This window comes from Daucus carota, chromosome 4 (genome assembly GCF_001625215.2).
Source record: "Daucus carota subsp. sativus chromosome 4, DH1 v3.0, whole genome shotgun sequence".
NCBI lineage: Eukaryota > Viridiplantae > Streptophyta > Magnoliopsida > Apiales > Apiaceae > Daucus > Daucus carota.
Genome location: NC_030384.2, coordinates 14,530,814 through 14,546,216, shown reverse-complemented (window position 1 = coordinate 14,546,216; position 15,403 = coordinate 14,530,814). Strand labels below are relative to the sequence as shown.

Sequence of the window (15,403 nt, the reverse complement as noted above, 5' to 3'; positions counted from 1 at the left end):
TTTCAAAAAATTACAGTCGAGTTGTTTATTCAATAGTAATAAAATTGATGAAAACACTTGCGAAAGTCGACCCACCTGCACGGACCCAAATAAAATTGATGAAAACAATTGCGGAAGTCGACCCACCTGCATGGACCCAAGCTTTGCTCCTCAAACTCCCCATCAATGACCCGCAAGTTCAACCTGCACCACAAAGAGCTCCGGAGACATCACTCTTACTGTCGTAGCATTTTCCAATATTATCATATATAGTAATGTTAAGAAAAAATTCACATATAGATAATAAAAATATTTTAATAACTAAAATTTTTAAATGAATAGATTTTTTTACCAATAACTAACAATTTCAGCTCAATATTTTAATATAACTAAATTTTTTCAAATACAATAGTATCCTTTGCTATGCAATGAAATATGAATAATATGAGGTAATATTAATCAAAAACCACATTATAATATATTAATCTTAAGAAAACATTCACATATGGAAAAACAAATTGATTGTTAATGTTAATATTTTATAATATAAAAAAATATATAACAAGACAAACTTTCAAAAGTGAATATAACCAACACACTGATATAATTTAATAACATTTTATTTAATTAATAAAATAACACTAAAAAAATATTAAGCTTATAAATAAACATTCACATATGGAATCAACTAATATAATTTAATGCCATTTTATTTAATTAATAAAAAACACAAATAAAATGATATTAGACTTATAAATAATCACATTAAAATTATATGGTCGTCCGTGCTTCGCACGGGCTATAGGCTAGTATAGATAATATAGATATAGATAGATATTTATATCATTTTCATTAATATTTTAGGTAACGAACAAATCAATTTAACCGAACTTATTTGAAACGGGCTTGATGTCCAAACAATAATTCTGGCCCAAATTGTGCACAAGATAAAAGATGTCCCTTGCAAGTTGAGTTGAACAAGCCCGCCAAAATGCTCGCAAGCCGGGGAAGTCTGTTTTCCCTCTCTTATTCAAACTCTCTGGGGTCTTTTATCAAACACTTTCAGACATCAAAACTAACACCTTTCAAACTCAAAACATTTTACAGAAGACATACAACAACCTCTGCACTTCTTAAGACATCACATTTTGAAACCCTGTCTCCACGTCAGAAAGAACAGATTCATGTCTACGTGGATGCTCTTCTTCTTTGGAACCAGGTATATTGCTTCGATAACCTCAATTAAATAATATTTTTCCTGCTTGTAGCGTAATTGAACATTGTATTTTTAGTCTTGTATTTGTATATGGATTTAATTCTTTAGTCTCGATGCTAAAATCACTCTACATAAATAAATGTGTGTTTATGTGTTAATGGCTATTTTTTTTTTTTTTTTTTGATTTTTCAGAAGATGAATCTTACTGCGGTAAGGGAGGAAAGTGAGGTTATGGAAAGGCACATTGAGGATTCACTTGCGATGATTCCTCCAATTCGAAGTTCGTATCTATTGAAATGTGGAGCTTCTTGTGAAGAAATTAGTCTTGTTGATGTAGGTAGTGGTGCTGGGCTTCCTGGTTTGGTTCTCGCCATTGCGTGCCCAGGTAGCTCATATATGGTACTTTATTAAGAATTCAGATATATGTGTTTGTGAAATTGTAATCAAGGACCCTATTTTGCATTTTTTTTCCTTGTGGTATTTTAAAATTTGTTACGGAAGACTTTCAGGAGTGTTGTTTTTCCATAAGAACAACTTCTTTATTGTCCTGGTAGAATAAGTATTTTGCACGACAAGACTGCGTTATATAGATTTTTCACCTCAAGTAATTATCCACAGAACTATTATTGTAGGATAACGATTAGTTTATTGGGATAAGCACTGGTGCTTGAAATTAATAACAATTTTGCTTATACATAGGCTGGAATGTGAAGCTTCTGGAGTCTATGAACAAGCGGTGTAACTTCTTGGAGCATGCAATTGAGCTGACTGGTTTGTCAAATGTGCAAGTTGTGCGAGGAAGGGCTGAGGTATATATTGACATTATAGTCATTTAAGTGTTTTCCCCATTAGTGCATAAAGGAGCTTAGTATTATATGTTCTAGCCATGCTCACCATTTTTATTGCTAAACTAGAAGCACATATGCTCTTTTTTTTTCCCCCCTTTTATGTGCTTGCGCTCATTTGGTGCTAACGGTATGCAGTATATCATGCAACTAAGTTCATTAGTAAGTCACTTTTCATTTTCATGGATGAATAGAATTAATATTAATAGAAGAAATGTCAAAACTGCATATCATTATGGAATAGATGAGAATGGATTTTTGTAATAAATAACTCAAACTTACATAGTGGTGTGGCTACAAAACTTCAAAAAACGGCTCTAGTGACATACACTTTTACAGGGCATCTCTATGGATCTCGAGTCTATGTTGACCATGACAGTTGCGGTTGTTGCTAAAGGCTAACCATGCTTATTACATAAATCAACAGTAACAGTGTCTGACAGTCTATGTAACACGCTTTTTTTTTTCATGTAATTAGATATTTTATTCATTTGTCGATTCAATGATTGAAATCTTTTACCAAGCATCAAATATTAGTTTTCGAGTATTATCTTAAAATTGCAAGTTGCAAGAATAGATATGTGCATTGCTTGTATCCAACATGGTCCACATTAATGCCTAAATACATCAAAGGAAATCTAAATGAACCTTATTGTTATCATATTCAAGATCAGGTTTCTATCTGTTCCCCTTTACATGTTCATGTGGATAGAAAAATGATAATTCTTGAATCTTTTCAATAGTACAGGATTTAGGTCAAAATCCTGATTTCAGAGAGGCATTTGATGTGGCAGTGGCAAGAGCTGTTGCAGAAATGAGAGTGTTAGGTAATTGCATTTATAAATACCATTCTAAATTTATTTGCGTTTTTTTTTTTGTATACCTTATTGGAGTACTTTGTGTATAATGTATCAGCTGAATACTGTCTTCCTCTGGTTCGTGTGGGTGGTTTGTTTGTTGCTGCAAAAGGTCATGATCCTCAGGTACTTGAGCCATCTTAATTTTAAACGAAAATATGGTTTAGTAGAATTCTTATGACTGACATTTAGAACATGAGGCACTATAGAATGAAAAGATCTCTCACACCTTAAGTTAATAGGAAGAAGGGGAAGCCTAACTGTTCTTGCTTATTACATATTGCAGGATGAGGTTCAGAGAGCTCACAGAGCAATCTATCTTATGGGTGCTTCTTTGCTCCAGACGTTATCTGGTATACCTACCTCAAAATTATAATATATAACTTGAATACACACACACACACGCACGCACGCACGCACGCACGCACTCACCCTTGGTGTGCATACTGTGGACCTACTCTTGGTTAACTTATAAAGTATATTAGTATAAAATCAATTATATGCAAAACAATGTGTTCACATATTGTCACAAACTTATAATCATTCATGTAGTCATAAACTTATTATCATTAAATTACACACTTTAATGCTAGTCCAGGACCAACTTTGCACATCATTGAGCAGGATTTGACTTGTTTTGTCCCAGTATGGAGTTTCTTCGCAATTGATTTATTATTCAAAAATTGCGAGATGTGTTTGTTTGAAACTTAAAGCTCAGTGAAACTCATCGTTCTTTTTATGTGTCTAGCCTGCAGACATGGTCCTTTTCTATTACTCACATCTCATTAACTGAAAAACCAGCGTAGTTCTACTAGAAATGGCAAATGGATACTGTTCATCTACTTATATAATACCATACCAAAGCGCTTTTCTTGGCGCTTTTCTTGATTTCACATGATTACTTTTTGTTGAATACAGTGGAATCACACAGCCCACATGGACAAAGAACTGCAATCATATGTTTAAAAGATTACTCCACCCCAAGGAAATATCCTCGTGATCCGGGTACACCGGCAAAGTTGCCATTGTAAATAATTAAAATGACAAATAGCTTTCTGACATTCGCTTCAGTAAATTTTTATGTACATTTACTTTATAATATAAATAACTTAATTAAAACCAATGTATAAACCTGGAGAAAGGATGTATATTGACAGGGATTCTTATATGTTTTGTTGGCACCATCCTTTTCTTGAATACATCTTTCCATTTCTGATTGCCTGCGTGGAAAATGTTTGAGTCTATCTTTTTTTTTTGTTCTGTTTTATAATTCTTGTTCTGAATTCTGATTACTTGTCTGGATATATTCATAATAACTTCTTTTTTGATTTGATTTCCATCATGTCTCTTTAAGTCTGCAAGATCTCAGCCCCTTGGTTAAAATTGCTTAATTCAAGTAGCCATTATAGTTAGAAGTTTAGAGCATTTAATGAAGAATAAAAAATCTATACAGATTTTAATAAATAATCTAGATGCTAATGTTCCTTTAAGCAAGCAATATTATGGCTTTGCAGTGGTTGTTAGTGGAGACGTCTTCAATAGGCATAACAATCGGGTTGGATGACGGGATCCAAATCCAAACCCGAATTTTTATCCATAATCGAACCCAACCTGCACCCGAAAAATGCTCGAAAATGAGAACCCGAACCTGAATCCGATCCAAAAGTCAGTATATACCCAAAACTCGAAATTTTTTTGAATTGGATAAAGTACATACCTGATATTTGAAAATTTGAATTAATAATATTTAACGATTAATCATCATATACATTAACTTTCCCCGGTGTACAAATATAGTACATCATTAACACTTAATATACATGAATTAATAACTACTTTAACATCTTGGAAATAGATAAACACACCTCATGAAGTCAGATTGAGTTTAATAGATTATATGAATATAAGATGGTATATACATTATAATATATTACTATATATTATATCGTATAATATATAATATATGCAAATAGATATTATAATATATATATATATATATAGGGGGCTTCCCTGAGGAACTCATTAAACTGGTAACCTAGTAACTATGCTAGCAGTTAACCTAAAAAAATTGACAAGGCTAAAGAATAGAAAGACACGTACAACTTTATTCTTAGTGTTCTGTACTACTGTACAAAAAATATAAATAGGTATACTATTTATTATGAAAAACAATGTTATAAAAATTAAAAATTAAATATTGTTAATAGTACATTAACTCATTCATGTTCTGTATTGTTTTTATGTGATGTAGTTTATTCGCCCCATCTAATTTTATTGCGTGCTTTTTATATTTCAACTAGTTCTGTATTTTTTCTTAATAATATTATTTGGTTTTGCAATTAATTCCTACATGTTCAATTTGTAATAACACATATATTTTCATGTTCGTTTTTTTAAAAAAAAAATAGTGTTTTGAAATACAGAACATATGTTCTGTATTTGAAAACTATGTTCTGTAAATTCGAAATTTGCTTGTCAAACCTAAAGTTATGTAGAAACCTACCACAAGTTCTGTAGACCTGTATCAAATAAATATATTCAAAATTAAAATATAAAAAATTGAAGATTAGAAAATAATAATATACACAATACAACTAATACAATGTCCTGTATTTTTTTATACTCTATATTTTTCTCACATGTTTATTATTAATTTATAATTTCATTATGTTTTATGTTTTGTTATACAAAATATGTTTTAAGTTTTTTAAATACAGAACATATATTTCTTTATTTTATAAAAATAATTTTTAACATAACGTAGTTAAGATTATTTAAATACATAACATAACTTTTTCAAATATAAAAAATAGGAATAAATGTCCTGTATTTACAAATACTATATTTTTCTCACATTTTCTGTATTTTATTTATATATAATTTTTTTTTTCTGTATTTTACTTTTAGCATGTTAGATATTTTTTGTATAAATATTTTCAATTTAATTTTTTATGTATCTTTCATATAGGTAGTATAATGCATATCCAAAAACTAAAAATATTTATCATAAAAAAATCTGATATAAAAAAATTAAGAATATAATAAAATGAAATACATAACCAAGATAAAAAAAAACTAGGTGACTAAATAGTTAAGGTTTATACATGTGCTACGTGTCTCAGCAGTACAGGCAGCAGTTACAAGCAGCGGTTACAAGCTTTTAGGTGCACATGCAGATATAATCTATGGCCAGGATTGAAAGTTACTAGAATAAAAGAGTTACCCATTGAACTATCCCCTATATATATATACATATATATTTACACACACACACACACACATATTCGGGTTTTTTTTCCAGATTTCGAATTTGGATCAGGTTCGGATCACATTTTAGATTTTGGATCGGTTTACCTAAATTATAAAAAAAATCCAAAAAATCGGGTTCGGTAAGTCCAAAATTTTGGATATCCGTCGGATCAGATTATTTTTGCCATATCTAGTCTTATTAGAACAAAGTAACAGTCCAACTTCATGTGGCACATGATCTCATGGTACAACTTTACAAGTCTACAATCTTTGCTGCAGTGTTCATCTGGAGGTCAGTTTTGAACATTATACTGGAATGGAATATAATGACTTATGAGCGGGTACGAAATTGAAGTTTTTCTGTTCACTAGTAATAGAAACTCGTTCCAGTATTAAGTTAGATTACATTCATTCAATTTGAAAAAGTGTAGGTAGAAAGTGGATGGCAAATTCATGTACATTAGGCTTTTAGTGTGGAAAATATGATTATGTTTGCATTTCTGCTAGTAGTACTACTGTAGAGCTTTTTGTGTGCATTTTGTACTTTTTTGTCCCAGCTGATGTCACTGCAACTTTAGCCACATCATGGATGAGACTGGATTGCTCTAATGGATAATTATAAATCTATGTCGATTTATATGATTGCGACGGGAGGTTTTATAAATTTTAATCACTTTACCCTGTTTGCCAAGGTTGCATATGAAACAGCTAAACTCTTATGTGTAGATCAAATTGGACAAAAAAGGCTTTACCCACCCCCTTTACACTTGTAATTAAGCTATTTAAGAGAATGTCATTAGTTTCTTGGACATTATTATTATAATCGATGATATCTCTTTAGGTAGATTTGTTTTGTAAATTATGTCGTCTTACATTTAGTTAGTTTATCGATATCTGATTTGCATTGTGTTGTGTTTATTTGATCTAACACAGGGGTCACCTTTAAACCTTTCTGTGGTAGATTAGTTTACTACTGTTGATCAACAAGAAGTCCTGAAGTTCCCATTTTCTTCCGAGGGAATTTTGAGTAGTAATTAGTATGTAGGAGGTAAGAAACTGAAGTCATAAATATCTTTGAACTGATGCTACAATGTCAAATAGGCCATAGTTTTTTTTCCTGCCCCCTTTACTCTAGCATTACATGCCTAATTGATTTGATTTTGATTGTTTTACTTATGTACGACATTGTTGTGCCGAGTAATATCATAAGTTACTTAGCTGACATTATAATATCATAAGTTACTTAGCTGACATTATTGACTCCTCGCTGAAATATATATATTCGCATACTGCATATGATTTTTGTATTGGGGTTGGTTATTACAGGCGAATGAAAAAGTTGTGTTGCAGTATAACCATTCATAAAGTAATTAACTTATTCTAATCTAGTTGATTACAGAACTAGACAACTTGTTTGGAGCCTAAAAAGTGGGGAAGAAACAAAATGAAAAAGCAACTCAAGTTGATGGACACTAGTTCCTGAGCTCAAGGTGAAAGCTCAACATTTTTTATTATACACCTCTCCTAACTCTTCTTTCTAGGAATTGATTGGATTCTTGTGTTTAGTGCTCCATGTTTCAATCTTACTGGCTGGTTCATTAAGCAAAATGACAATACATGTCAGCTTTGTGCTAGTATTATCCTAGTGAACTTGTCGTACCCAGTGCACCGTTCCCGTATGAGGGTTGGGGAAGATCCGGAGTCCGCAGTTTTACTATTATAATCCATAAAGAGTTATTTTCGAGATCCGGCTACATATTCCTAATTAAATATCACTTTAGTTTTTAGCTGTTAGCTGACTGTGTTACTCCTTATTCAAGAGTTAAGACCTGAGACTTCTGTTGGGAAGTGAACATTTTTGCTTTCTTTGTACTTCCTAGCTTACTAGGTATTAGCTGAATGTGTTTCTTCTTATTTAGAAATATTAAATTCTGTGGGGCATCCTTTTATTTTCTTTTTCTTTTCCTTTCATGTTCTCTCCCATGGCGATTTTTAAGCACCAGGAGGCCTTTAGTTCGTAAATGTACTGTTCATCAATTAATCGAATGCTGAATATACATGGTATCATGAGAAATAGTTTATAAGACTATTACGTAGAGAAAGAACATAAAGTCATCAATTTCGACAGGACAAAGTTGTTTGAATGTAGGTAGAGCTTGGTGTTTGGGGATTAGACGGTACAAATTAGCATAGACTTCGTTAGTTGATATTTTAGAAACTATTCATTTAAGTTAAGATCTTGGACTCATGTTATTTCTATTTGTAATCTATTTGTAATCGTTGAATACTCTATCATCAAAAAAATTGACGCCGCAAGCCAAAAACACTGAATATTAAGTAAAAATGTTGAGTGTTAACCCGAGGGATGGGTTTATCCTATGTTGTCTCGGTACATCCAGGTTCGACTCTAACTCATCATGAGAAGTATTAGAACAAATACTCATTGGTAAGGCATATATAAGCCTAAATTATCAAAAAAACGAGTAAAAATACCCGGAGCAATAACCCTTAAAACATGTGATATTTGGATGGTCCAATAATTGTAGCTTTCCCAAACATCCACATCAACAAGGTCCATTTACTCGGGAGTGGAATCGTAGTCTGAAATTTAGAAGACATGAATGTCTTGAAGATCGTTTTGTGTCTCGGATTCGTTGAGGTAAGCCTCCTTCTCCCTTGTAAAGATGAAGCTTCTCCAGTTGATTTTCTCACTTGTTTTCGTATATTAAATTACTAATAAAAGGTAATAGGATGGTGAAAAGATTCATACGACGTAAAATAAGTAAAGCCAGAAGATATTCCACTCAGCCTCAAATGTTCTTTACAGGTTTGGCTCAAAAAACTGCCAGACCTTGATGTCACAATCCAAACTGCAACTGTAGAGGTGATAGGAAGATGTGTTACCGGAGTGGTTAGAAGAATGATCACTTGCTAGTGTCAAACACTTGACAGGGCTGCCATGCCCTTCTAACACAGCCAAGCAAGAGTAGATCCTGTCGACGTCTTTCCAGACTCTTACTGTTGCATCGGCTGAACCACTGCACAGTATGTCGTTTGTCACCCCTAAGCACAATACGGACTTGGTGTGCCCCTTAAGCACACCAGCAACCTCCATGTTGCCGTATTCATCCTTTTCCCACACGACTATTGATCTGTCACTGGCACCAGAGTATAACACGGATCCGTCACTGCTCAAGGCCAATGTGTTGACGCCTGATTTGTGTTTTTCTAGTGTAGCAACTAGGAAGTGCTTCTTTTCCCCGTGTTGTTTCTTCCATACTTTGATTTTTTTGTCTGCTGATCCTGTATAAACATGTCCATCATCAGATAATGCCACCGCGTTTATTGCATCATCATGTGCATCGCGTACTGACTCCAAGCATTTGAAGTCACTTGCTCGCCAAATTTTGAGTGTCCTATCCCACGAAACAGAGTAGATGAGTGAATTATCCGATGACAAGGCTAGTGAGGATACGGTGTCAACATGATGAACCCATGTGCACTTCTTGTGACGCCTTATTTGTATATGGTTTTTGGGTAGCAGTAATTTCGTGGCACGGTCAGCGAGTGTTGGGAGTGTCGCTAACTGCAGAAGCTTCTGGTAATTTGTTTCATGATTATCAATTTGCCATACTCTGATTTTGTGATCCTGATGAGCACTAAATATTTTGTCTGCTAAAACGACCAGAGACTTCACTGCTCCCTCTCCTGCTATTACTGCAGTATCGGCTATATTTTCAGGATCAAGTTGAGATTGTTCCGAGGTTAGAATGTCACGTTGCCACACCCGAATTTCTCTGTCTGAAAAGCCAGTGTAGAGGAATTTTCCGCAAAGGGCAAGCGAGGATATGTAAGAGTTGTGGAACTTGAGTGTGGTGATGCAATGGTGTTGGATAGGGTGAACACGGTTTTCTTGCTGATCTGTTTGTGTTGTGAGGGAAGGAATTGAGCGGAGGCTTGGTTGAGAATGCATAGAGGTTGATCCTTGTTGTGTGAAGGGTTCATAATATTGAGACTCGTATTCTGAGCAATAGTTTTGGTGATATGACATCTTTCTTATGTTTAAGAAGGGATAGTTTGGAAATATAAGCACCCAGTGATTTGATATCTCTATATATATAAAGAGAAGGGGATATGGGCTGGTGTATATTGACATATTGGACATGTTGGTACAAAAATAAAAAGAGAAAGCAGAAGCGCTTATTTTTAGTCTCCAATATGTTTAATCATGGATGGCCCAGGTTAAACTTGGTGGTAGGCTCATGTGCAACTTTTGCATATCTCCTCTCTTTGGATATATAATTCTTGCATCTCTCCTCATCTCTGAGGATATATAATTGTGATATGTTTACTTTAATTCACTACTAGAAAAATGACATTAGACATCGCACTTTAGACATCGGTTAGAAATACCCCTGATGTTAAAAGTATATCTTACATCAAATAAATCAAAAACGATGTCTATTAACAATCTAAACATCAGTTATTGTTAAAAATGATGTCTTATTCCCAGTTTCAAAAAATGAAAAACAACCCGCTCATTATTCCCCCTTATTACAGATATATTCCTCCTTAACCAAATTTTATTTCCCACCTTCACCAAAATCTTATTTCCCCTCTTTCTTTCTTTTCTTCTCGGCTATGTCTCTCGAGTCTCGACTGACGACTTTCTCGACCCTCTCTCTCTTTTTCGACTCTCTCGACTCTCTCTTCTCCCACCTCTACTCTCCCTATCTCGTCTATCTGGTCTCTCTCACACCATCGATCTTGCTCCGACATTCATATAGTAGTTAGGGTTCAATTGGGTAAACCCTAATTTGTTTCTATTGGAGACACAACTCGAAGAAATTAGCAACTTGAAGCAATTAGTAGATTGAAACTCAGCTCTGAGAAACGCAACCTGCAAATTATAAGTTCGATTGGGTTTAAGGGTTTGATTGGTTCAATTGGGTTTTAGGGTTCTTTTCCGAGTCTCCATCTTCTTTTTCAAGGTATCTTACTTTCTTATAAAAAAGTTCAATTAGTTTTGTGGTTCTTGTTCTTTACTTTTATTCAATCATAGTTCTACATCTACTAATTAGATGTGTCTACCTGAGTCCTGTCTTGTATACATATGCAGGGAACCAAATCAGAGATGCCATGGTCATTGCAGTATATTTTTTTTTGTCTTGTTCACCTTGCTGTTTACGGAATCTTTCGAGTAACAACACTGAACTATAAGTCTCTTTAAAGTTGAATGTTAAGTGATAGATTTGACTATGATATGTTTCCATCGTGTTAGTACTAAGTTGAATAGCAAAGACTCTTTACATTTTTGTATCAGTTTATTATAGTCTCTACTAATTTGTCAATTATTATGTTTATGTTTTTGGCAGTAATATGTTTATGGCTGGGTCAAGAAAGTACTCTGTTTGTTTATATCAGAGGCTCACAGAACTAGATGGATTTGTTCTCTCATTCGACCCAAAACCCATCCCGGTCTGTCCTAATATTCTGCTCCTGCTATTAGTTTCAGGCTTTCAGCTTCCTAGTACAATTTATATATGTTTTTATATTTGTGCGCGGTCTAATATTTCATGACAACAGTTTTAAAAAACAATGAGCTGCAGTAAATTAATTAAATACTCACACGTCCAATATTTATGTTCATAGGACTTTGGATGATAGCATAGCGTTTTTTTTTTCATTTAACAATTCTATGACATAAATCTGTCGGGATTTATTAGGAACTGACATGAATTGTTGATGACTATTTATCGACTTTAATGCAGCACCTTCTTTTTTCTTTCACTCATCCCGTGATTCTACAGTGGAACTTAATTTCTTTTAGTTGTAACTTGATTTAGATGTGAAAATATCCAGACTGTAAGCTAAGTAATTTTAATAAAAATAGATTATAAAAGATTTTGATTGGAATAACTCGATATTAGTTTTATAAATCTCAGGGTGTCTTGGACAGGGGAGCTACTTCTATTTTCCGTCCCCTGCATTCTAGTTCCTTTTTCCCCATCCGCTTGAGATTTTATGGTGCTAGTCGGTGACTGGTTCAAGCAAAATCACATTGTGAGTTACCTTTCTTGTTAAGCTCTGTATATTGGTTAGACTTTGTGATATATGCTTAACTTTATTGTTCTTTTCTTTCTTTTAGGAGTGCTTATATTATTGACTTCTGTAGGATTTGAAATCAATTTTGGACAGTGGAATAATCTTCCCTTTCCAGATGGAATTGTTATTAAAGGACTGTCAGCAAACTCGTAAACTTTTACCATTGATCAAGGTGATTTGAGCTTGACATATCCAAAAAAAAAAGTTGCTAGTTTTTTTTTGTAAAGTTAAAGCACATTTCTAATGTGATTCACGGATTTGGCAGTATAATTTGATGGATTAATGGATAATGTAATTTTGTGTTTAATCTGCATTGGTTGTGTTGATATCAATGTAGTTTTGATATTGTATGGTTTGGATTATGTAGTTGGTTTCAATATTTGATGAATGAGATAATGTATTTGACTGCTTGAATGCATGTTTATATTTTGGTTTTCAGTTTTGATATATTGCTCTTCAGTTTTGGTATATTGGTTTTGGTAATATCAGTGTTTTGGTTTTGGTATTTTGGCGGATTACAAAGCAGGTGATTCATGGCTAAAATTTAAATCAGAAAACAAAAGAACTGATGTCTAACAGGACAACAGACATCGGTCATCTTAAAAGAAACTGAGGTCTAACTCGGTAAAACAAATTAGGCACTAAAAAGAAATGATGTGAAAGAGTCATATAGACATCATAAATTATAAAGAACTGATGTCATAACATGGAAAGCACATCATGTTCACTAATGCATCGATGTTAAAGCTATAAAAGAACATCAGTACCTCCAACAAACTGATGTTAAATGGACAAGTGGACATCGGGGTTTTTAAAATAACCGATGTCCATGCCTTATTTTCTTTCACATGTCATACATTTAAGATGATATAAATAGCATATCAAAGCTATATTCAAATGATAATCATGGTAATTTATGGTGATTTTGATGCAAAGACATCGGGTTTTTATAAGGAATCGATGTCTAAGATGCTCGCAGACATCGGCTAAAAACCGATGTCTAATACCCCTACCTTTCACATCACATGCGAAGACATCAGTTCGGTTTTCAATAGACATCGGTTTTTAGCCGATGTCTAAGCCCTTTTTTCTAGTAGTGATTAGGTTAGTTACCATACACCGATTTCTTCCCATATATTATGATTGCTAAGTTTGTCCACATCAGTGAGGTTGGGTAGTTTTGTCCACCATTATATGTTGCTTGCTCTTATTTTAGTGGTGGTTTTAGGCACCCCATCTACATGGTGGATCTTACTCTTCGTAATTCTCCATTCCTCGCGTTTATGATCTTGAAAACCACCTAATTGCCTTCCAGCATTGAGATTAGAGGGTAATGGTAGATAAAGAAAGATATATATACTTCTCATGATGTCTTTTAATGGTTGCAGGTATATATCTATGATCATTATCTAATTACTGGAGGCCTGGCCTTGTCTGATGCAGGTAAAAAGGGTGACTAATTTATTTTCAGCCAATCTCGATTTATTCGTTATATACATTTAAGAGATATATATTTAGCAGATTGAATATTAGCAGACAAGAGGGAGTACAGACATCTTCTCCCTTGTTATTATTGTAGGAATGACCTGAATTATGATTACAGAAATGGTGACACAAAACTGCTCTTCCTCCATTGTTGATGTATTAAGTGGAAGACCATCACATTATGCTTATCTGATCATGTTTTGCACTCAGACCTTACACTGTGATTTTGTATATAGATATGTACTAATTTGTCTTGCTTCTCCCTTTAATCTCAACTCCACATGCATCTATAGTGATCTAGCTTAGCTTCCCTAGAATTGCCCCCATAAGCTAGCTGTGTCAGAGATATATGATTTCTGTGCTCTTTTGTTATTTTTCCATACTTTAATGTATGATGGTTTTGCTACTGGTCAGTTATTTCTCAGTGTGAGAGTTGTCGGATATGTAGGGGTGTTTGGATGGTTGGTGGGATTTAGAATCGGGAATGAGAACGAAAGGTATGGAAAAGGGTAACCTAAAGGGTGTGGAAGGACTGATTTACCCTTAAAGAGAGAATGAGGTTCATTTCACACAAAAATTTTGCTAATCCAAACACAATTTATGAATTCCTGTTAACCGGGCTCATCAATCATGAACCAAACACCCCCTTTAGTTTTTACACACCCCTGTAGTTTTTACGAATCTAAGTGGATGCTCTTCAGACTTCCAGTGTACTGATATCCTCAGGTTACGGTTAGCTCGACACACAAGGTTGCCATACTGTTTGTAGGGCCGATTAAAAAGTACATATTTTATTGGTTGGAACTTTTAGACCTTGTCGACTAATTTGTTGTTAACTAATGCTAAACCCATGTTCCATGGTAGCTTGTGACTTATAGTTTTACTAGACTGCTATTAATATAACAGCATCAAGCTTGTCTATATTCTTTGCGTCGATCTTGTGATCTCCGCCTATTTTTCTTCACTTTCGGCTTTGAGTTAACTGTTTTTAAACTTATTAGATGTTCCTCTCCAATGTTGATTTGATATCGATGGGAATTCTTATATTATGATGCTCTTGAAACTTTGAGATTCTAGTGTATTGTGTTTGTTTACTTTTGAAACATATCATTTGTGGCTATTCATGATGCATGAGCTTATACAGTGATGCGTGAGTTTTGTGCACAAAGCACGAAGAGTGTTTTGTGGGTAAAGTACTATTGGAATGATATCCCTTCAACAGTCACTTAAATCCATACTCATTTTTCAAATGGTAGGAGCATCTCCAACCTGTACATCTGTTAGCTATATTATCTAGCTGGCAAAATAAGTACGCTACATCTGCTGAATGAAGGGTCGTCATCTATATTACATCTCCTCACAAACCTATACATAAATTCTTATATTTAATAATTATATTAAATATATTACTAATTTAGTTTTATATTTAATTTTTATTTTAAATTTAAATGTGTATTTTAATAAATTTAGTTATTAAGTTAATAAAGTAAATATAATTATAACTTTTTAAAGTTATAAGAAAAATATTATATATATATATTTTTTTTGATACAATATATATTTCTCATTTTTAAAATTTACATCAATTTTGAGCTATATGACAATGTATTTTTTGATATGAAATTAATTTTATATGTTAATTTATCTAAAAAATAAAAAGATTTATT

The 15,403-nt window shown here is 33.4% G+C and overlaps 2 protein-coding genes and 1 long non-coding RNA gene across 4 annotated transcripts; 2 read left to right on the top strand and 1 right to left on the bottom strand.

Annotated features, from left to right (window-relative positions):
- The first annotated feature begins 930 nt into the window (after positions 1-930).
- On the top strand, positions 931-6,514 carry LOC108192312 (uncharacterized). 2 transcript variants are annotated; one of them, XM_064092513.1, is made up of 7 exons: positions 931-1,198; positions 1,388-1,580; positions 1,895-2,004; positions 2,789-2,867; positions 2,956-3,023; positions 3,184-3,250; positions 6,426-6,514. In XM_064092513.1, exons 1-7 carry the CDS (start codon positions 971-973, stop codon positions 6,497-6,499), a joined length of 819 nt encoding a protein of 272 aa, XP_063948583.1. In that variant the 5' UTR covers positions 931-970; the 3' UTR covers positions 6,500-6,514. The 2 variants fall into 2 exon arrangements, with proteins under 2 accessions (XP_063948583.1, XP_017227919.1); XM_017372430.2 differs by lacking the exon at positions 6,426-6,514 and adding an exon at positions 3,816-4,113 and having other exon boundaries at positions 934-1,198.
- Positions 6,515-8,479: 1,965 nt separating this feature from the next.
- LOC108192747 (protein JINGUBANG) lies at positions 8,480-10,405 on the bottom strand. The gene has a single exon (XM_017372378.2). The coding sequence runs from the start codon at positions 10,309-10,311 to the stop codon at positions 8,968-8,970; it is 1,344 nt and encodes a 447-aa protein (XP_017227867.1). The 5' UTR covers positions 10,312-10,405; the 3' UTR covers positions 8,480-8,967.
- Positions 10,406-10,410: 5 nt separating this feature from the next.
- LOC135152374 (uncharacterized) lies at positions 10,411-12,083 on the top strand. The gene is made up of 3 exons (XR_010291459.1): positions 10,411-11,137; positions 11,266-11,346; positions 11,522-12,083. It is a non-coding gene; the product is annotated as an uncharacterized LOC135152374 (long non-coding RNA).
- Positions 12,084-15,403: the final 3,320 nt, after the last annotated feature.

Coding starts and splice junctions, on each gene's coding strand:
- LOC108192747 (XM_017372378.2), bottom strand. CDS start 10,311: ATGTCCAATATGTCAATATACACCAGCCCATATCCCCTTCTCTTTATA.
- LOC108192312 (XM_017372430.2), top strand. CDS start 971: ATGCTCGCAAGCCGGGGAAGTCTGTTTTCCCTCTCTTATTCAAACTCT. Junction 1,581..1,894: donor TCTCGCCATTGCGTGCCCAG/GTAGCTCATATA, acceptor GCTTATACATAG/GCTGGAATGTGAAGCTTCTG. Junction 3,251..3,815: donor TTTGCTCCAGACGTTATCTG/GTATACCTACCT, acceptor TGTTGAATACAG/TGGAATCACACAGCCCACAT.